At 41.7% G+C, this 23,485-nt stretch overlaps 1 protein-coding gene across 1 annotated transcript in view; it reads right to left on the reverse strand.

The window, feature by feature from the left end:
* The window catches only part of CCDC180 (coiled-coil domain containing 180), a 150,296-nt gene that overhangs the window by 60,695 nt on the left and 66,116 nt on the right, over nt 1-23,485 (reverse strand). Inside the window, exons 13-21 of the mRNA XM_073600566.1 lie at nt 22,758-22,880; nt 19,585-19,758; nt 18,775-18,890; nt 15,096-15,222; nt 11,056-11,376; nt 10,628-10,863; nt 9,033-9,208; nt 8,264-8,444; nt 4,913-5,059 (exon numbers count right to left, since the gene is read on the reverse strand). Of these exons, the coding sequence (XP_073456667.1) occupies nt 4,913-5,059; nt 8,264-8,444; nt 9,033-9,208; nt 10,628-10,863; nt 11,056-11,376; nt 15,096-15,222; nt 18,775-18,890; nt 19,585-19,758; nt 22,758-22,880 (1,601 nt within the window). The remainder of the gene's footprint in view (nt 1-4,912; nt 5,060-8,263; nt 8,445-9,032; nt 9,209-10,627; nt 10,864-11,055; nt 11,377-15,095; nt 15,223-18,774; nt 18,891-19,584; nt 19,759-22,757; nt 22,881-23,485) is intronic.

Here is a 23,485-nt window from a genome sequence, read left to right on the forward strand (position 1 = left end):
CTCCAAACAGCCTTGCACCATGAAATGGAAATACAGCCAGAAGCTTCTTAGATGGTGATTTAGCTGACCAATTTTTCAACCATAAGATTCTACGCATATGCACCAACCCAAGCGAAAAGCGAGAGGTTTGGATGATAGAATCTCTGATTGCGTCAACAGCAAAACATAAAGCCGCTGGAAGGTTGGCCAACCCCTGGGCTTGCTGTTCGGGTAAACCTTTGAGGACCTATTTAACATGGTCTCTCAAGTATTGACAGACTCCGATTGCTGCCACTGCAGGTTGAGCTACTGAACCTGCCAAGGAAAAAACATTTTTTAACAGGAATTCCATTTTTTTATCAGTTGGATCCCTAAGCATCTGAGAATTGTCGACAGGACAAGTCAGGCTTTTATTAACGGAGGAAATGGCGGCGTCAATTGCTGGTATACCCCACATTTTCCAAAATTTTTCCTCCATAGGATAAAGTGTTGAAAACTTTTTAGGCGGAAAAAAATGTTTATCTGGGTGAGCCCACTCAGAATAAATGAGCTTTTCTAGTAAACTATGAACAGGAAAAGCATGTGTTGTTTGAGGAGGCTTCAGTGAACCCAAAGAAGAGGAGGGTTCTTTAACTGACTCAGATACGGGTAACTTAAATGTGGAGCGGACCAATCCAGCAAGAATTTGCACTAACACCTTCTCATCCTGAGAAGCTGAAGAGGGCCCTTCTCCACTTGATTCCTCAGAAGAGGAATCATCAGTCTCATCCCGATCCTCTGAGAGGGATTCTCTCCTTTTTCCCAGAGTTCCTCTGCTTGAGGGTCCTGGGTAACAGAGGGAGACCTAGTGTGTTTTCTTCCGCTGAGTGAAGATGCGATTAAGGCCATTAGTCTTTCCTCTAATCCATTAATGGTTGAGGAAAAAACCTCCTGCGTAATTTATACAGGGGCTGAAGTGCCAGAAGCAGATGCAGCCTCTGACCCCGACGGCTCACCCTGGCCATCCATCCCAGTTCCTTCAGGGGGGGAAGGTGCTGCAGAAGGGGGGTCCTCAGAGCCTGAGGGAGATCCCCTAGAGCCTCTGGTTTTTGGGGTATTTGTACCTCTTCTACCCATAGTGCCAAGCCACAAAGGTGGAGGTACCACAAAAAAACACTGACTGCTGAGCGATGTAGTTCAGCAACTGCCGCTGCTACCAATGCTCAGTCTGGTGTTTTTAAGTAAATGCTGCCTGGGAGAATGCCTGTGTCCCACCTCACATGCGCCCGTCAGCTACTGTGTCCCTCCATAGGCTGCGTGCACCTGAAAGAGAGTGCACTTTATAGCCTGTATAGCTAGCGATGTGGGTGTTTAATCACGCCGGATGTCGCGTTAATGCCCCGCCCCCCTCCACCGACCACCCCTCCCGCCCCCCCCCCTTCGTTTTTTTCAAAAACATGTGCTTTCCCGCGCAAGCCGAGGCTCCGATCCTTGGGACAAGCATGGAGGGGAGGCTGGGGTGGAGGGGAGAGAAGGGCCGGTGGATGGGAACCTGCCAAAAAAATGGCGGTAACTGAAGTGGCGGGTGGTACGGTATACTACTGCTGCTTGCTCAGGCCACCCCGGCCCCCCTAAGCCATGGGGGGGAGAATCCTTAAGGAGAAAACCCCCCAACCCATCCTACCTGTAAAATCCTTTTCTTTTGAGGTACATCACGGGACACAGAGGTCCCTCCCCTCTTCTAATACACTTATATTGCTTTGCTACAAAACTGAGGTATCCCCAGTAAGGGGAGGGGTTATATAGGGGGTTGAACTTCCTGTCTATGGTGTGTCAGTGTCCAATCACCTAGTGATACCCTATAACTCATCAGTAATTACTGAGGCTCTGTGTTCCATGATGTACGAGAAAAAAATGAAGGTTTAATACCACTTAAGGCATGGGACCCCATAAACAATATAGGTTTGATGCAGGGACATGCAGTCAGGGGAGGCAGGTGAGGCAGAGGAATGAACATTTAAAAAAAAAAATTTGAGCTTCAAGGATTGTGGCTCAGCGACCTAAGGTCACAGAGACCCCAATTTGGGGGGTAGGTAGCCTAAGTCCTACCCCACCACTGGTAAAAATGTGGGGCTCCTATGACCGGTGGTTCCAGAGATACGGGGCTCCGTGCGCAGCCTGTCAGATGCTACATACAGAACGGCCAGTTTAAATACAAGCTGACACACTCTGCATGCAGCAGACTGAGAGGATGAGCGCACAGTGCCTCTCCTCACTTCTTGTCAGAGGCACTGAGCTCAATGGACAGCTTGGAGTCTTGGACCAATGGTAAAGTACCATTAGCCCCAGCTGTCCAATAAAAATGCTGCAGTGGAGGCACGCCTCTCACTGCAGTGTCATAGAAGGGGCATGTGTCTAAAAGACAAATGCTCTCTTCCAGCCTAGCTCTCTTAACTACAAGGAAATACATGGGTTTATGGGTATAAGATTTACCCACAATCCCATGTTTTTCTTACACAGTTAATAGGAAGAATGAGAATCTGCTGCTGTTGGAAAGGTACTGTTATAATCCAGCTAAATCATATATTTATATGCTATATGTTATAACATAATAATTTATTATTTATCTATTTACTGTGAAATTACTGGTTTGAGTTATAACTTCAAACTTCAGTAATTTCTCCGTTAAGCCACCTGCTTGAGTACAGTTTTTGAAAAAAAAGTAAATTACCTTAAAAATAATATATAATAATTATTTGTATATTACTTATGGTATTTAACCCCTTGCCACCCAGGCCAATTCTGACACTTCTCTCCTATATGCAATAATCATATTTTTTTGCTAGAAAATTACTCAGAACACCCAAACATTATATATATTGTATTAGCAAACACCCTAGGGAAGAAAATGGTGGTCGTTGCAACTTTTTATGTTACACGGTATTTGCGCAGCAATTTTTCAAACGCGTTTAAAAAAAAAATTTTCATGAACATATAAAAAAAAAAAAATAACAAGATTTTTTGTATAATGTGAAAGATGATGTTATGCCAAGTAAATAGATACCTAACATGTCAAGCATTAAAATTGCGCACACTCTTGGAATGACGCCAAACTGCAGAACTTAAAAATCTCCATAGGCGACGCTTTAATTTTTTTTACAGATTACATGTTTAGAGTTACAGAGGAGGTCTAGTGCTAGGATTATTGCTCTCGCTCTAATGATCGCAGTGTATGTAACCTATGTGTATCTGGCTATGATACTAGCCAGTGCCTCACCAGCCACTGACCTCACCGCACGTTCCTGGTCTGATGTATCAATGTACTCTTACTAAGAACAAGGAGAAGTTCCCCATGACTGGTGGACAGCTAATATTGTACCTATCCACAAGAAGGGCAGCAAGGTAGAAGCTGCCAACTACAGGCCAGTAAGTTTAACATCAATTGTATTCAAGGTAATGGAATCACTCATGAAAAGAAATAGCATTGATCACCTAAAAATACATAGCTTGCTGGACCCAAAACAGCATGGCTTTACAGAGGGCAGATCATGCCAGACTAATCTGATTTCATTTTTTGACTATATTACCAGTATTTTGGACCAGGGCTGTGCTGTGGACATAGCATATCTTGATTTCAGCAAGACATTTATACAGTTCCACATAATGATCTAACACAAAAGTTGTACAAGTCAGGACTTAACCCATGGGTGGTTCAGTGGATATGCAGTTGGCTAAAGAATAGATCCTAGAGTGTGGTTGTAAATGGGGTTCACTCAGAACAGAGACCAGTCACTATGGTGTACCACAAGGCTCTACACTCGGTCCTGTTCTATTTAACATATATGTAAGTGATATAACTAAAGATTTGTTGGGCAAGGTATGTCTTTTAGCTGATGACACAAAGGTGTGTAATAGAGTTGATATACCTGGAGGTGTCTGTAACATGGAACATGATTTGGCATTGCTGGAAGATTGGTCAAAGCAGTGGAGACTGCAGTTAAATATTTCTAAATGTAAAAAAATGCACGTAAGGTAAAATAATACCCTTAGAGATTGGAGAACATTGAGGGGGACAGTGTTGGCCAGCACTACAGAAGAAAAGGATTTGGAGGTGCTTATTTCAGATGATTGCAAAATGAGCAAACGGTGTTACCAGGCAGTGGAAAAAAGGAATAGAATTCTAGGATGCATCACTAGAGGGGGTCACCAGTAGGAGGAAGGAAGTCCTTATTACCCTATATAGATCTTTAGTGAGACCTCATTTGGATTACTGTGTCCAGTTCTGGAGACCTCACTTACAGAAAGATATTGATAGGATAGAACGAGTCCAGAGACGGGTAACAAAAATGGTGAAAGGTTTGGGGGATAAAACATATCGAGAGCGACTTCAGGAACTTAATATATAGAGTCTGGAGGAAAGAAGGGATAAGGGAGACATGATTGAAACCTTTAAATACATCAAGGGGTTGAATACGTTTCAGGAAGGCGGTCTTTTTAATATGAAGCCAAAATCAAGAACACGGGGACATGACCTCAAACTAAGTGGAGGAAAGTTCAAAACTAATCTTAGAAAGATTATTTTACTGAAAGGATGGATGATGATTGGAATAAACTACCAGCAGAGGTAGTGAGAAAGTCAACAGTAAATAGCTTCAAACATGCTTGGGATTAACATAAATCTAGAGTCAGATGAGGTTAATTAAGAAAAAACAAAAAAAAAAGAAAGAAAATGGGCATACTCAATGGACTACTCAGTCTTTTTCTGCCATCACATTTCTATGTTTCTATTTACTTCCGTTCAGCCACCAGATTCAAACCTGCCCTAATTATCTGATTGATGGCTCTCAGTAAGAAAACACTTATACATAAGAACTTCAGTGATTTTTCACAGAAAGTTAGGCAGGTCAGTCAATGGACATCAAGATCTGGTATTAAATATTGGTCTTGTGCTTACCTAAAAGATTTAATGAAATCAGAATTGGTGTCACAGAGCTTTCCCAGCATCTCCTCCACATGTTGGCGGTAGTTCCTCATGGCAGTCTGGACCCCACTGTTATGGCTATCCAGAATGGATGATAAGGAATTACACAGGGCTACCAGTCTGAAATGTAGAATTAATTTGAACTGAACATGAGATATTTAGCAAGTAAAATGTCCCAAAAACTAAAAATTGCATAAACTTTATTAGGAAATTGATAGCTATGACAAAAATATAATGTAGATGTGAACCCATACCAGTGTGAGGGTAAGAATTTCAGGGCTGTAGATAGGAACCCATACCAGTGTGAGGGTAAGAATTTCAGGGCTGTAGATGTGAACCCATACCAGTGTGAGGGTAAGAATTTCGGGGCTGTAGATAGGAACCCATACCAGTGTGAGGGTAAGAGTTTCAGGGCTGTAGATGGGAACCCATACCTGTGTGGATGTAAGAACTTCAGGGCTGTAGATGGGAACCCATACAAGTGTGAGGGTAAGAATTTCAGGGCTGTAGATGGGAACCCATACCAGTGTGAGGGTAACATCTTCGGGGCGGTAGACAGCAAACCATACCAGTGTGAGGGTAACATCTTCGGGGCTGTAGACAGCAAACCATACCAGTGTGAGGGTAAGAATTTCAGGGCTGTAGATGCCATTTTTTTCATTGCAGTAATATGATTTTATTTTTACTTTAGAGCTGCTTTAAATAATGAATAATTATTTACTAAACATCATCTGTTACTTTGTATTAGCAGCAGAGTATTGTATCATGTTAGCCATTAACAAAAATTGAAGTTTGGATTTAGGGCGATACCATTTATTGGCTAACTAAAATAGAGTATAGTGCAAAATTTCCAAGCACCCTACAATCTATCTAGTTAGCCAGTAAATAGTACCACCTTCACTCCAAAGTTCTAATGTGGAAGAAGCCAGCGTGCTTCAAAAGCTTGCCCTACAATCTACTCAGTTAGCCAATAACTGGTCCTGAAGAACCAGATAGATTATCTATTTTTTAGTAATTTTTCTTTATTTGCCTTTATATTTTTCAAGCAACTTCTTGGTACACCACAATAAATCACACCTACCTTTTCCATAATCTAACCTCCTAGTGTTGACAGGAAAACAAGATGTAAGAGGGCCCTAAACAGGCTTTAAATATACTCTGAAACATTCACAAAAGAAAAAAGACAAGCAGTTTCTCTTACTCTTCTCCTGTGCAGCATTTTTGCTTGCTAAAAAAAAATCACTATCCCTCCTTAGGGGAATACAGTTGCAGAGACATGAGTAGGCTGAACAAGTCAAACTGCCACAATAAAATGGCACCAGACTGTCAGGGAGAATACAAGTACACATCAGGGGGGGGGGGGGTATCAGAAATGCAGCAGCCAGAATCTGGAGCAGTTGTGTAAGACAAGACATCAGATTCTATTTTTCATTTTCAAAGCCTAATCAAGCAAGCTGAAGACAGAAGCTGATTGGTTGCCATGCACAAATGGAATGCAAATATATTAGTAGAAGGGATCCAATATTTTTTTTACCCATAAGTCATCAATTCAAAAGAGAACAAGAGAAAGAAAAAACAGAACAGGTGGTCTAGGATGGCTCATTAGTAATAAATCAAAAACTACAAATTCTAAAATCTCAATTCCCAACCAATTGGTGTAAAGAGCAAAATACATCACTTGCCATAAAAAGGAAAAATGCATTGTTACATAAGTTAATGTCACATTTTACACAGTCAACGCTTTTCGCAGTCACAAGCCGCTTTTTCAGGACTTATATTTGCATATAACAGGCTTCTTTTGTTGATGATTATCCACACCTAAGTGGATATTTATTTAAAGAAATGTTGGTCAAGAGCCACTTTGAGAGACAACCGGAACGTGACCCATGTGAGTCACGCCCAAGGGGTACCTTTAAGTGTGGCCATTATTCATACTGTAGATTCATACGGGTCTCAAGCGACTCAGTGAGAATAGACGTGTACAATTTTACTCCCAAACATTTTGTTAACTGTGAGACTATGGGCATTGTTTACCTAGTAAAAAAAAAAACCACAGAACACCTGGAGTGTTGCGCGTCTAGGAGCCAAGTAGAGTGCTCTAATGAGGAGTAATCAGATAAGTGGACCAGACCCAGTGCAGCCAGCACAGCATGGAAAGAGATGTGACAGTCAAAGAAAAAACACAAAATGCAGCTCTATGAAAGAATTATCAAATAAATTCCAACATAGTACTGTATGCATAAAAAGTGCTATTTATTCCATAAAGTTAAAAAATGGTTGAACAGTCAAAGTTTAAAATGAATGGTAGTGAACGTTACCAGTGACCTCAGAGTGGATAAGGGGGAAGCAATCATCCGGGAGAAAATTCAGTTCCCAGAGGGGGAGTGTACTAGCTGCTGGCAAATCCTGCCAGCTCCAGGTGGATGCCACGGCTGGATGGTGGTCAGCAGGATGGATAAAAAGGCAACCTGTGTGATGTAAACTGCCCCAGAGGGAACAACCAAGCCGAGCAGGGTCGATATTCTCAGCGCGCCTATGTGCCTTCTGTGACGGAGATGAAGGGGAAAGGTGTCCTGAAATCAGTTGTGTAAGCGTCCACTGATTTGTTGCCTCGACTTACATGTTTTGTGCGCATGCGCTTTGTCAAACCATCCAGCCGTGGCATCCACCTGGAGCTGGCAGGTTTTGCCACCAGCCAGTACGCTCCCCCCCTCTGGGAACTGAATTTTCTCCCCTCCATTTGCTTGGATGGTGATTGATGTTCAAACCATCTCCAGGCAAGCCTCCTGCATGATTGTTTCCCCCTTATCCACTCTGAGATCACTGGTAACGTTCACTACCATTCATTTTAAACTTTGACTGTTCAACCATTTTTTAACTTTATGGAATAAATAGCACTGTTTATGCATACAGTACTAAATTGGAATTTATTTGATCATTCTTTCAGAGCACTGCATTTTTTATTGTTTACACTGTAACCTGAGGATGCGATGCCTTTTGTGTAGGAAAAACGCAAAGGAAATTTTGGCAGAGAATTAGGGACCATGTGACTGACATTAGGGGGCCAATTTGGAAAGTCCCATTGGACGACATTTTGGAAACATGACCACCCTGTTCTGTTGTTCTTTCTTTCTCCTGCCATGCACAAGTGCTCTAGATTCTGTCTGCTCCACTTTTAAAAAATGTCCCCCATCATGTCCCATATGGGTGGACTTACTGTACCTCCAATAGTTTGCAGCTCCACATCTTTGGGATCAATTAGTAAACATGAAAAGAGAAATTATTGATATAGTGGTATGTTGTAGTAATTGGTCATATACTCACTTATCAGACTTATTGGCATTCAGGAATGTGCTTTCCATGGATATGATTTTACTGCGGAAATTTTCAGTCTCACTTTTCATTTTCTCAATCAGTAAAGTGCTCTCTTCCTTTAAATCATTAAGTGCTTGATTCACCCCTTCGCAGTGCCGGTCCACACGTTCTGAGTGTAGGAGCAATTCAGCTACAAGGGAATCAGAATTATCTTGTTTCAGAGGTATGCGTAAAATTAAAATGATGTAGCAAACAGGACTGGCTGTTGATTGATAATATTCCACCTATTGCCAATACACAACGTTCTGATATATTCTTAAACTGTAGAAAGTTCATGTGCAGCGCTGCATATGAACTTTCTACTATTACTCAACAATGTTTATGCTGGTTGCTGTGTTTTGTGTCCATCTGAGACTGTTTTGTTATGGCCGTAATATATAACTTGTGAGTGCGGATATTACTATATATTCTTAAACTGGCCATAGACATATAAATGTAGATTTACATGTTCTCTGAGGAGTTTCCAATGAGCTGTTTGTCCCTAAAGATATATGTGTAGGTTTATAACCATATTTATTGTAAGTCAAAAAAATAGGAAGGAAGTGGGGCTTTGCAAGACCTAAAAAATGTGCCACCCTACTTATTCCATGGTACAGAATAGGTGGTGGGATTATTAAGGTAAGTGCATTATTTTACATCTCTTATGACAGTTTAATAATGCTTACTTGTATTTCATATGTCTACTTAGAAGTTTGACACAGGTGTCAAAGAACTGTACCTGCCCTAACGTTGTGGATGTCCATTTCTATGCGTAGCCCCCTGGGTTCATGAAGGTGACAGAGCAAATCCAGTTCAGACTTCAGCTCTTCCTCCTTGGCCAGAACAATACTATAAGAATTGGACACCATTTCATCAAACCAACCCTCCAGGTGTTCATAGAAGCCAAGCCGAATACTGAAAATGAGGACAGTGGAAACAAGATTATCATAATGTCACAACAGTAAACAGACCAATCAGAACAAGAGAGCATCTGCATGGGAAACAGCAACCAATCAGGTAGATAACAAATAGCTCTTTAGCAAAAAAGCTTAGACTCAATCATAAATGGACATTTATAAGAATTTGAATTACCACTATAGGCTGCTATAAGAAAGCTGCCTTACCTCTCAGGGACAGGTTTGAGTGTTGTTATTCAGTTGTATTTTCTCCATAGAAATGTCAGCTCAGTGTTATAGGGCGTACACACGGTCGGACTTTGTTCGGACATTCCGACAACAAAATCCTAGGATTTTTTCCGACGGATGTTGGCTCAAACTTGTTTTGCCTACACACGGTCACACAAAGTTGTCGGAAAATCCGATCGTTCTGAACGCGGTGACGTAAAACACGTACGTTGGGACTATAAACGGGGCAGTGGCCAATAGCTTTCATCTCTTTATTTATTCTGAGCATGCGTGGCACTTTGTCCGTCGGATTTGTGTACACACGATTGGAATTTCCGACAACGGATTTTGTTGTCGGAAAATTTTATCTCCTGCTCTCCAACTTTGTGTGTCGGAAAATCCGATGGAAAATGTCCGATGGAGCCCACACACGGTCGGAATTTCCGACAACACGCTCCGATCGGACATTTTCTATCGGAAAATCCGACCGTGTGTACGGGGCATTAGGCTATAAGGCTCCCACAGATGTTGACCTGTATCCTATCTGAGCTCAGGGCTAACAGGACTGTTAGAGAAGAGCAAAGCTATCAGATAACAAACCCTTCAGTTTGTTATATGAAGGTTATATAAAGGTTTATTTAGTTTTTGTGATCAACATTCAGCTCAGGCAGGAGGAAAGAGAGCTTATACACTTAAATTCTGACAGCGAGAAAATAAAAGGAAATAATCATTAACAATGTAAGAGAACTTTACCCATGGGGGGGCATCACTTACAGGCATACCCCACTTTTAAGTACACAATGGGGTTTCTATACAGAAGTGAGCCTGATTTTGCACTTTCCAGCTTTAGTAAATAAACCCCATTGTGTACTTAAAAGTGGGGTATGCCTGTATTTAAATGTATTGGAGTGGGTAGAGAGTTCTTATTCTTGTGCTGTTTCTTTGGAAAAATCAAAATGCTCCTTAAGATCCATTTTGAATGTTTTTTTTTTGTATAAATGGCAGAAAACAGATATAAAATAATTTGCAATGAGATTGATATAAGCCATTATATTTTTCCTATAGGGAAAAGTGCTGAGGCAAAACTGGTTTGGAAAGCTATTGAAGTCAATGGGGCTCCAATTTCAGAGCTGAGCAGCTTTTCTTCTAAGCCAATTTCGGCCACCTCTATGGGTTTATGGGGTTCATGAGATGGGTCTATGAGACTCACTTGTTCTTCAGCTTAGTAATCAGCTTCTCCGGTACCAGCATCAGGTTTATATTGATAGGGCTTTCCTCTATGACAGCCTCGGTGAAGAACACATTCTCTGTCACTGGTTGGTCTATCACAGTAGATGTGCTCTTTTGCTTTTTGCTGGGTGACAGCACAGTGTATGAGTCTCCTCTGGAGGTTACAAAGCTCTCAACTACCTTTGGGACTTCCATGTGCTCTCTTGCTGGTGACAGCTGGAATAAAGGGAATATGGTTAGTTGTCTTTTGTAGCTAGTGCCATACCAAAATGTATAAGCATATGGCAGGTGGCCTTCTGAGCTGGTACCCCGTTTCTGCAGGGGGTAGGAAATTACAATGTTATTTTCAGCATCCAAATACCATTATGTAATCCAGAACACAGGGGAATATTTTTCAAACTTACACACCTCGATCTGAGTGTTGCCAGGAGTTTCCAAAATTTCATGATGTTCAGAACTGTGTGTTGTTACAGTATCTTCATTCTTTTCTGACACCGGAGCAGATACTTCTCCTTCATCAGCCACTTTGATTAATACTTCAGGTGGTTGAGGTGTCTTCACTTCAGTACTCTCTATAGGGTGATCCCATATAACGCCAGACTTGTCATCAATAGCCTGTGATGCATAGTCTGGTTTTGCTATAGGCTCTTCCTCCACATCAGCCTTGCCAGGTTCCTGGGACATGGTTTTGCAGCTCTTACCATCCGATTCTTTAATTATCAGAGGAGCCTTGTGTAAAAGAAGAAAAAAGCTACATTATACAGAGCAAAGAATCTACAAGTCATAACAGTTCTTGCAACTGAGTGCACAAAATTCTGAGCCAGTGGTACCATGCTGCCTGCATAAGGCACTTGATGGAAGAGGCATTTAAAGCAAAACTTCGATTCTGTAGTATAGTAACACATTTATTCCTTCAATTACATGTATTATGTATTATGTAAACATTTCTAATTGTCAGGACCCAGGTCTTAATCTGCAAACTCTGCTTTGTCTGGTGATATCTCTTTTTTCTGAGCCATCTGGGATGCTGGACAACTCCCTGGACAATTCCTTGAATAATCCTGCCTTGAACCTTGTTTTTCTTGAACCTTGAACTTTCCTTTTCTCATGAACTTCCTGAGTTAAGCCATATCTCTGCACTTTCTGTTTGCCAGATGATTGTGCTCTCTCAAGCCAAAATCTAGCTCCTGTCACTCCCGCTGTCATTCGTATCTTTGCTACCTCTCGTTGTGGACCTTTGACTTGTTCCTCGACTATGCTTCTGCTTGATCCCAACCTGCAACTACTCGTTACTGACCTTTGGCTTATTTACCGACTATGCTTCTGCCTATCCCTACCTGCTATATCTTCTACTGGATCCCCGCTTGCTCACCTTCTGGTGGGGTGATCCTGAGGACTGCGAACTTGTATTAACATGCGACAAAACCCATCTCCACCATCAGGAGCTCTGGTGGACATCAGGTAGTCTGTGTCATCCACCAGGGTGATCTACTCATGTACTTATCCAGCTGGTCAGTGGGTGCCTCTCTACTGCTATAGCTACTGGTCTCCGAACCTCACTCCAGACTGTGACACTAATTTTAATTTGTTACATGAATCTGCTTCCAAAATGTTCTCTGGTATTAGCTAGGTGGAACAAAACATAGACCTCCCTGCAGGCACTGTTTCACTCCTAAAACTTTTGTGAGCTACACTGTGCATGTCTGGAATTTACAGGCATCATGTACTATTTAGAGAAAAACTAAAGGCAATTTTTTTTTTTATTATTTTTAAATAGAGTAATAGAGGGTTATAATCCTGGTCAGTGTTTTTTTTTTTTTTGCCATCCATGTTCCATTGGGAAGGCTTCTTTTCACTCCCTGTCCCATAGCCAAAACAGGAAATGAAAGGAAATCCCTCCAAAGTGAGCGAAGCCCTAGTTGTCACCAGAACTAGTGTCCTCATTGCAAGATTTCCCCAGCAACTCAACCTTTGGGCTTTTCTTTCACTTTTGGTGATAACAGTAAACAGGACAAATAGAGAGGATGAATCTCCACAACAGGGATAGAGACAGCAATCAAAACCTGACAGGGGTTCTAATTCTACAAAACAAAAAAAACAAAAAAATGCCTTAAGGCCTCTTTCACACGAGGGATCTGTATGTCCGTTTTTCATCCTTCCGTTTTCGGATGAAAAACGGACATACATGTATCCCTATGGAGCGTCGGATGTCAGCGGTGACATGTCCGCTGACATCCGACCCGCTCCGATCCGAAAAGTGTAACGGAGGAAAACCCTACTTTTCCATCCGTTTTCGGATCGGATAGGGTGACGACGGACACTACGGTCCGTCATCATCCGATCCCCCATAGGGGAGAGCGGCGCTCTGACAGGTCCGTCGCTGTACAGTGTGCAGCGATGGACCTGTCATCTTCCTGCTCAGCGGGGATTGGCGGAGCGATCCCCGCTGAGCAAGCGGGTGTTCACGGTGCGGATCATCACTGATCCGCCCCGTGTGAAAGAGCCCTTAGTTATACTTTTAATATATCACCTAGTGCAGTTAAAAAAAAGTGGATTTTGACCCCAAAGAATCAGCCGCAGTAAACTATGAGATGGTGGAGAAGGAAGTAAATAAAGTGAACTGGCCATCACCAGTGTCTATAGTAATTTGAGTTCCTACTCTTGAGTTTTTATTATAACACAGGCACGTTCCTACATAATTTTAAATTATTTACTTGTCATCTCTCTCTACAAAAGAAGTTTGAGGTCAGGCAATCTATTGCATCTTTTAAATGAACTCAATTCTGGTTAGGAACATTTTACAAAATGGCCATATAACAATGCTTTTATTCATTGTCAATTTCACTCTCCTCCCAGCCACCTGGACAGTAGATGGGAAGGGGACAGGTTGTCCTCCACTGGTGCCTTATAGGTTGACACAGAGGTGACATTTCTGCTTTAGATGGGAGAGAATACAGGTACAGAGCAGCACAAAAAAATGGCCCACAGATGCTGCTTGGTCTGAGCAGTGCATCTGTAGTTTGTTTTTCCATAACTGTTATAAGCAGACTTGAGGGATATTTTTTTATATATTATTAGAATCTACAGGTAGAATTTAAAATGAATAAAAAAATAAAGAATGCATGGTAATTACGCAAATAGGATAAAACGGTTTGAAATGAAAGAAAGGCAACAGTAACTCAAATAACCACTCATTACAACCACGGTATGCAGAATACCATCTCTGAACGCACAACACATCGAACCTTGAAGCAGATGGGATACAGCAGCAGAAGACCACACAGGGTGCCACATCTGTCATTTAAAGTGGTTGTAAACCCATTACAACAACTTTATGATACAGGTAAGCCTATAATAAGGCTTACCTGTAGCTACCCAGGATATCTCCTAAACCTGCATGGTTTAGGAGATATCCCCTGTCCCCTGCATGTGCTGATGACATCGGCACATGCGCACTGGGGCAAACTGAAGCAATGGTACGTGTGTGCTGTTGCTTCAGTCTGTGTGTCATTACCGGCGGCTCCCGCGCGGCCATCGTGCCTCCGGCCAATCACAGCGCCGGAGCCGCGTTACGCAGAAGTAACCCCCGGGAGAGATATCGCCGGCCGGAGGGGGAGACGAGGACGGCTGTGGGGGCTTTGTTCTCAGGTAAGTAATTCATAAATAGCTAGTATGCTATGCACACAAGCTCATTATGTCTTTGTCTTGCAGGGTTTTTTTTAACCAGGGTTTACAACCACTTTAAGAACAGGAAACTCAGGCTACAATTCGCACAGGTTCATTAAAATTGGACAATAAAAGATTGGAAAAATGTTGCCTGGTCTGATGAGTCTTGATTTGAGCTGCAACATTCAGGTGGTAGGGTCAGAATTTGGAGTAAATATTATGAAAGCATGGATCCACCTTGCCTTGTATCAACGGTTCAGGCTGGTGGTGATGGTGTAATGGTGTGGAGGATATTTTCTTGGCACACTTAATACCAATTGAGCACCATTTAAACGCCACGGCCTACCTGAGTATTGTTGCTGACCATGTCCATCCCTTTATGATTACAGTGTCCCCATCTTCTGATGGCTCCTTCAAGCAGGATAATGCACCATGTCACAAAGCTCCAATCATCTCACCACTGGTTTCTTGACCATGACAATGAGGTCCCTGTACTCCAATGTCCTCCACAGTCATCAGATCTCAATCCAATACAGTACCTCTGGCATGTGGATGAACGGGAGATTGGCATCATGGATGTGCAGCTGACAAATCTACAGCATCTATTATGTCAATATGGACCAAAATCTCTGAGGAATGTTTCCAACACCCTTGATGAATCTATGCCACAAAGAATGAAGGCAGTTCTGAAGGCAAAAGGGGGTCCAACCCGGTACTAGTAAAGCGTACCTAATAAAGGTGCCGGTGAGTGTACTTACAACTCTGTTTTATGATTGACTCACCTCTCCGTACACTTCCTGGACATGAAAGAATTTGCTTACAGATGAGCTATATGACATTAATTCACTCAGCACCATCGCAGGATAGGACTCTGTGACAATGACTTGATCGTGATGAAATTTCACATACCTGTTGATTGACAGAATAATTCATAACATTCAGGGAATATCCAGCAGAGACATGTATAGTGACTAAAGGACGGGGAAAGTGTATGCGTTGCCTTAAGGCCATAGAACATTTTCAGTTATAATGTCACTGAAGAGTTGTTGGATAAAATCTGATTACTGATATAAGCAGCACTGACAGTCTCTCACAATAATTTATGTGATGATCAAAATCTTTTCAACTATATACATAATTTCATATAATTACAGAGGTTACAGTCACATACTTACATTCTTGCTGCACCATATTTCTATTACTGCAGTTCATGCAAGGAAACAAGTACTACAAGTCTGATTGGAACAGAGCCAGGATGTATGGCAGGAAGATTTCATTACTGATATCCCCCCCATGGGATAAAAAAAGTCTGTGGTTTACTCAGAACACTTCAGTTATATATGAATATGGCTGACTCTGAAATCAGGGTTAAATGTAAAAATGACCCTTGCAGACCTTCCCTCACGTACTTGATAGTTACATGTTCATTGTGTCTAGGGGTAGAGGAGTAAACAGCTATACTTACCGCTATACTTGCCTTACTTATCACTCTCATGTGCTTCCTTCTTGCTGTACATTCAGTCTCCCAAAGCAGCTCAACTAGTCACAGGCATTCCAATGTAATTACGGTATATACCTTACAATGTAGAACCAGCAGTCAACCATTGTACAAGAGGGTCCACCAACATACCGGAGCGTCGGTAAGGGGAGGAAAGCTCCAGCTGTTGGAGAGCTGAGGGACAGTGTTGTCAACCGTCTGTATTTTTACTGGCAGCCAGTAAAAAACGAGCACTTTTCTCCTACCAGTTAATGCCAGTGACAGGAAAAGTTAGCCAGTTAAAAAAATGGTTGTGACACTTGACTCGGAACTGCACATGCGCAGTTCCAGTCCAGAGTCAGCTGAGACCATCCGGGAGCCTGCTACAGTGTGTTTGGGCGGTGCCGGCGTGCCTTAATATCTACCTTAAATCATATTGCTAATTGCATATTGTACTTGTTTGTAGCCTAAATACTGAAATTTTCACTTAAAACTGTAATTTTGTAACTGTTGAAAATGCCAGTAAGAACTTGGCTGTGCTAGTAAGTCTTGGTTGTCGTGTCAGTAAATTTCAATCTGGTAAGATGGCAACACTGCCTAACTCATTATTCCTCTACCCATAGACTAAATGAGCATACCAGGGGTCTCAAACTGGTGGCCTTCCAGCTGTTGTGAAACTACAAGTCCCATGAAGCATTGCAAGGCTGACAGTTAAAAGCATGACTCCCACAGGCAGAGGTATGATGGGACTTGTAGTTTTGCAACAGCTGGAGGGCCGCCAGTTTGATACGCCTAAATTATTCCCTCCAGTGAAGAGGGGGGCACTGCAACTTTCTTTTTTCCACTTAAACTGGAGTTCAGCCTTATGCACTGTCACCTTGTGGTGTCTAAAAGAAACGTTGTTAGGCTTCAGACTGATCTCTGTATCCCTGTGGGGCTCATCTGATCAAGGTTTTAGAAGGAGCCGTAAAGTGACACAGACAGCAGGACTCGGCCCCGCCCCATGGGATCTGATTGACATCAGCAGGAACCAATCGCTCCCGCTGCTATCAATCTGTCTAATGAGGAGAGAGAAAGCGGCAGGAGCTATCATTGTTGGTTGGGATGGGCTCAGGTAATTTTTTAATTAAGAATACACACTTGAAATATATCTATCATTTATTTTTTTTAACCAGAATCTAGTGTCACTTTAAATCCCTGCTCATCCTGGCATATTTAAAAGGTCAACTGGCAGAACTTCAGTTGGCAGAAGACGTTTTGGCATCTGACAGAAGAACAACAAAGACTGAGACTTATGCCGCATACACACGAGCGGACTGTCCGTCAGAAAAGGTCCGACGGAACGATTCCATCGGACATTCCGATCGTGTGTGGGCTTCATCGGACCTTTTCTGTCGAAAATTCCGACGGACCTAGAAATAGAACATGTTTCAAATCTTTCCGGTGGACTCGAGTCCGATCGAAAAATCCGTTTGTCTGTATGCTAGTCCGACGGACAAAAAAAGGATGCAAGGACAGCTATTGGCTACAGGCTATGAACTTCCTTATTCTAGTCCGGTTGTACGTCATCACATTCAAAACAATCGGACTTTGGTGTGATCGTGTGTAGGCAAGTCCGTTTCGTCGCAACTCCGTCGGAACTCCGTTGAAACATCCTTTGGAGTTCAGGCGGACGAGAAGTCCGCTCGTGTGTACGTGGCATTAGTTTTATAAAGGAAGAAGTTTTATCTAAGCTTGTGCAGTCCCCCATGTACAGTGTGGATCCAGAACCCAAGGGAGCTCCACAAGGATTGATCTGGGATTGACTTGACAAACACTAAGGTGTTGGCACCTCACCATGATTATCACTTTGGAAACATTTTAAACCTGGCTCATTTAAATAAAGTATATGGACTCTGAAATCCAATACAAATTTTAGGCACTTACACCCTTGGTGGTTATGACTAAGGCCTTATAGGCTGAAACGTGTCAACTGTTCTCATTTGCGTTTGGTCACTGTGGCTTGACAATAGATACAACATATTTTAACCGCTTGACACCCGCGCTAAGGCCGAATGACGGCCACCTATATTTCCGGGAGGCCGTCATATGAGCGCGCTGTGATCACTAAGTCACTGAGACTCGGGTGATCACCAATCCCAGTAAGGGGCCGGTCCCGGCCCCTTACCATGTGATCAGCTGTCAGCCAATGACAGCTGATCACATGATGTAAACAAAAGAATCGGTAATCGTTTTTTTTTCTACTCACGCTGATGGCGTGAGTAGAAAAAAGAGGCGATCACCGGCTCAGCTGCGAGGGACATCAGGCCCGAAGTGGAATAGGCACATCAGCCTCACCTGTGCCACCTGCCATTGCCACCTAACAGTGCCCACAGTGCCACCTAACAGTGCCCACAAGTGCCACCTATCAATGCCCACAAGTGCCACCTATCAATGCCCACAAGTGCCATCTATCAATGCCCACCAGTAGTGCCAATAAGTGCCACCAAGCAGTGCTGCCTATCAATGTAACCCATCAGTGCCCATCACTGCCACCTATCGGTGCCCATCGCTGCGCCTCATCAGCGTACATTAATGAAGGAGAAAAATTACCTGTTTTAAATTTTTTATAACAAAATATAAAAAAAAATCTTTTTTTTTTAAATTTAGTTTTTTTACATTTTTTAACAAAAAATACCACCAAAAGAAAGCTCTATTTGTGCGAAGAAAAATTGTATTTGGGTACAGTGTTGTTTGACCGCACAATTATCATTCAGAGTGCGTCAGCGCTGAAAGCTGAAAATTGGTCTGGATAGGAGGGGGGTTTAAGTGCCCAGTAAGCAAGTGGTTAAGAGCAATCAGCGGATCATCTTTTCCGCACTTACACCCTTACCATCAAAAACAAATAGAGTGAACCTGCACCAGTCAAGAAATGGGTATATTTTCCTAGTAAAAAGAAGAAGAATAGTTACAAACATATAGGTTAGAAATGATCAGATGGTTACCCAGCTTTAATGTCCTGTAAACATGCCAGGGCTTTGTCCATGAGGACACGCATTTGTTCCACAGTGCTCCCCTGCCGCAGACTGTCCAAAATAATGTCAAGATTGGCTTCTTTTTTCTGGGTGTGGAAAGGATAGGGCTGTCAGTATGCTGGGAATAATATCATATCAATAAATTAAAATGATCTACAACAACCAATCAGAAATCATCTTCCACTGATCTGAAATGGAGCTAATAAGAAATCTGATTGCTCTTTCTTATTGTATGCCATAGGTATCTGCACTTGTTTATTAAACATGTCTAAAAGGGTAGGAAAAAAACCCCTCAGTTTTGATGTAAGAAAAAAAAAAACAGGAATAAAGTAGAGCCAATAAAAATCACAGAGATGTAGCTATCACTAGCCAAAACTGGATTAATTTGCCTAGTTAATCATTCAAACCAATTAGGTTACAGCTCTTTTTTTTCTAAGTTCAAGTTAAAAGCAAAAAACTGACTGGTTCGGTTGGCAATACAGTCATTCTTTATCTCTTTAGCACTTTATGTATAGCTTCAATAAAAACAGAGAAGAAAGGGATCCTTGTATTTGTAGAAGGACAAATAGGCTGGCACAATGCACTTTGCAGGGATGGCATGCTGTCATTACGTTTCAAATGAATCTTGGATTGAAACAATAAAGTGAACATGGAGATAAAACCTATGTACTGTGCAGTCATAAATCTGGCAATGGGGGTAAGATCAGTCTGTGGGGGGGGTAATAACTGATATCTACCCTAGAGGAAAGGAGACAAGAACAATACAGGAGTCGATCGTACCTGATTTTCTGCATCATGCTTCTTGCGACAGCAATCTAAATTCTTCTGCAGGTTCTTTTCTTGTTGGGCGAGTCCGATTTGCAAGACATCCCAAAGATGAACTGCTTTTTTGGCATATTTAAATAATTTATTTGTATGTGAGTCCATTTGCTTTGAGACAGTTATCATTGCATCCTAAAATGTTAAGCAAGAAGAAGTAAATGAAAGCAAACGTTCCAATAATTTAGAAGTCTGTTTTAATAAATTCACTATATGTCATAATATACAGCCACTTTATCATTTAAAAAATACAGTAACGTTTATCATGTGACTGTGCTTGGGCCTGATAATTATGGAGGCCACTGTGCTCTTAGGAACCTTAAGTGCAGCAGAAATTTTTTTGTAACCTTGGCCAGATCTGTGCCTTGCCACAATTCTGTCTCTGAGCTCTTCAGGCAGTTCCTTTGACCTCATGATTCTCATTTGCTCTGACATGCACTGTGAGCTGTAAGGTCTTATATAGACAGGTGTGTGGCTTTCCTAATCAAGTCCAATCAGTATAATCAAACAAAGCTGGACTCAAATGAAGGTGTAGAACCATCTCGAGGATGATCAGAAGAAATGGACAGCACCTGAGTTAAATATATGAGTGTCACAGCAAAGGGTCTGAATACTTAGGACCATGTGATATTTCAGTTTTTCTTTTTTTAATAAATCTGCAAAAATGTCAACAATTCTGTGTTTTTCTGTCAATATGGGGTGCTGTGTGTACAATAATGAGGAAAAAAAATTAACTTAAATGATCTTAGCAAATGGCTGCAATATAACAAAGAGTGAAAAATTTAAGGGGGTCTGAATACTTTCCGTCCCCACTGTATTAGCAATCAACTGTGTTTACTCTTTTTAAATCATAATCACAACAGAACCTATCCAAATGACCCTGATCAAAAGTTTTTGGCCTGATTTTGGCCTGATAACATGCACACAAGTTGACACAAAGGGGTTCGAATGGCTATTAAAGGTAACCATCCTCACCTGTGATCTGTTTGATTGTAATTAGTGTGTCTGTATAAAAGGTCAACGAGTTTCTGGACTCCTGACAGACCCTTGCATCTTTCATCCAGTGCTGCACTGAAGTTTCTGGATTCTGAGTCATGTGGAAAGCAAAAGAATTGTCAAAGGATCTGCGGGAAAAGGTAGTTGAACTGTATAAAACAGGAAAGGGATATAAAAAGATATCAAAGGAATTGAGAATGCCAATCAGCAGTGTTCAAACTCTAATCAAGAAGTGGAAAATGAGGGGTTCTGTTGAAAACAAACCATGGTCAGGTAGACCAACTCAAATTTCAGCCACAACTGCCAGGAAAATTGTTCAGGATGCAAAGAAAAACCCACAAATAACTTCAGGTGAAATATAGGACTCTCTGAAAACATGTGGTGTGGCTGTTTCAAGATTCACAATAAGGAAGCACCTGAAGAAAGATGGGCTCCATGGTCGAGTAGCCAGAAGAAAGCCATTACTATGCAAATGCCACAAAGTATCCCGATTACAATACCACAAGCCTCAATCCTTCTGGCCCAAAGTCATTTGGAGTGATGAGACCAAAATTTAGCTTTTTGGCCACAACCATAAACCATTGGAGAGGAGTCAACATGGCCTATGATGAAAGGTACACCATTCCTACACGGAGGTGGATCGCTGATGTTTTGGGGATGTGTGAGCTACAAAGGCACAAGAAATTTGGTAAAAATTGATGGCAAGATGAATGCAGTATGTTATCAAAAAATACTGGAGGAACATTTGCATTCTTCAGCCAGGAAGCTGTGCATGGGACGTACGTGGACATTCCAACATGACAATGATCCAAAACACAAGGCCAAGTCCACCTGTCATTGGCTACAGCAGAATAAAGTGAAGGTTCTGGTGTGGCCATCTCAGTCTCCTGACCTCAATATCATTGAGCCACTCTGGAGAGATCTCAAACGTGCTGTTCATGCAAGACAGCCCAAGAATTTACAGGAACTGGAGGCTTTTTCCAAGAGGAATGGGCAGCTTTACCATCTGAGAAGATAAAGAGCCTCATCCACAAATACCACAAAAGATTTCAAGCTGTCATTGATGTTAAAGGGGGCAATACACGGTATTAAGAACTGGGGTATGTAAACTTTTGATCAGGGTCATTTGGCTAGTTTCTGTTGTCATTATGATTTTGAAAGAGTAAACACAGTTGACTGATAATAATTGACTTCAGCCAAACACTAACCATGAGTGAAAGAAAAGTTTTTGTGTTATCATTCATAGTCTCTGAAAAATGGCCAAGAAATCATAAATTCTGCCAGGGTATGTAAACTTATGAGCACAACTGTATATGCATAACCTTTACTGATTACTGCATAAGACTTTTTGTAGTGATTTTGGAATTTTTCACTGTATTGCACAGCACTTTATTATTATTTTTGTACTTGTATGCACTTTGAGTTTTAATACATATCATTTGTAGTGCTGCACGTTTTTTTCTATATAATTTTAAAATACTCCACCAAAGTGTAGTGCTAGCAGCTGTTTTTAGATTGAGGCCGAAGCACGAAAAGATCTTTCTCTTTGTTCAGATAAAAGCATTGCTAGGGGTAGTACTGTGAGATTTGTGGGAGGTAATACATATTTGGAAATGTTACAGTAACATTTTATTTAGCATATATGCCTTTTATAGTATATCTAAAGGCAAAACTATTTTTTAGTTTTTGGATAGAGTGGAGAGGGTTATTAGAACCCCTGTCAAAGTTTTACTGCTGCCTGTGCGCCTGTTAGGGAGATCTACCCTCTCTATTTGTCCTATTTACTATTATCACTGAGAGTGAAAGTAAAAATCCCACATTTTGGGTTGTCACTGGAACTGGAAGAGATCAGAAATCTTCCAATGGGGACACTAGTTCTGGAGACAACTAGAGATTCCCCCACTTTGGAGGGATTTCCTCTCAGTTCCTGTTTGGCTATGGGGCAGGAAGGGAATACAAATCTCCCCAATGGGAGACAGATGGCAAAAAAACCCCCAAAAAACTGACAGGGGTTATAATGTTATAAAGTTTTGCCCTTAGTTCTACTTTAATATGAACAATTTTGCATATCTGATGCAATGTCTCCACAAAAAAGTTTATTCTGCAAATTCTTCAAATGTTTGTACTAGAAGACATACAGAGAAGAGCTTTTGTTCTTTGTCATATTTCATCTGGAATTGTGCAATAATTGGGGAAAGCTCTTTCGTCAAGATTGTCTCGGCCTCGTCTTTGCTGCAGATGTTCAAATTCATCAGCTGGGCCTGGAAATAAGAAACAAAACAGGTTCTGTACCTGGCCGTATTGAATAAAAGGCAATATCTTGTTTGCATATGATAAAATACTGTCCTTTTTATAATATGTATATGTCAGAGGCAGGGTGTTGCTAGGTCTGCAAAAGATCTGAGGCTAGAGCCCATAGCAGCGGTCACCAACCTTTTTGCGGTTGGTGACTGCTGGTGGTAAGCAATTTTTTGGCGGGCAAAGGCTGGTGTTAGCGTTTCAATTATCATGGCACCATGGTTGATATGGTGTCAGGGTGATCGAAGAGCATTGTTTCTTTTGTTAAATTCTAATATATAATGAAGTGGTTCAACTCACCATAATGCAGAATCAGTGGGAGCTCTGGGCGTGTCACTTGCCACATCTCCTGCCACTAGATGCAGCTTGTCACTTGCCACCGTCGCCTGTCACCAGATGCAGCTTTTTAACTTGCCACCATCACTTGCCACCATTTGCAGATTGTCACTTTCCACCATTTGCAGATTGTCACTTGCCACGTCACTTGCCACCATTTGTAGATTGTCACTTGCCACTAGATGTGGGTTCTCACTTGCCATGGCAGCCAGTGCCACCACATGTGTATTGT

This window comes from Aquarana catesbeiana, linkage group LG09, assembly GCF_042186555.1.
Source record: "Aquarana catesbeiana isolate 2022-GZ linkage group LG09, ASM4218655v1, whole genome shotgun sequence".
In the NCBI taxonomy this organism is placed as follows: domain Eukaryota; kingdom Metazoa; phylum Chordata; class Amphibia; order Anura; family Ranidae; genus Aquarana; species Aquarana catesbeiana.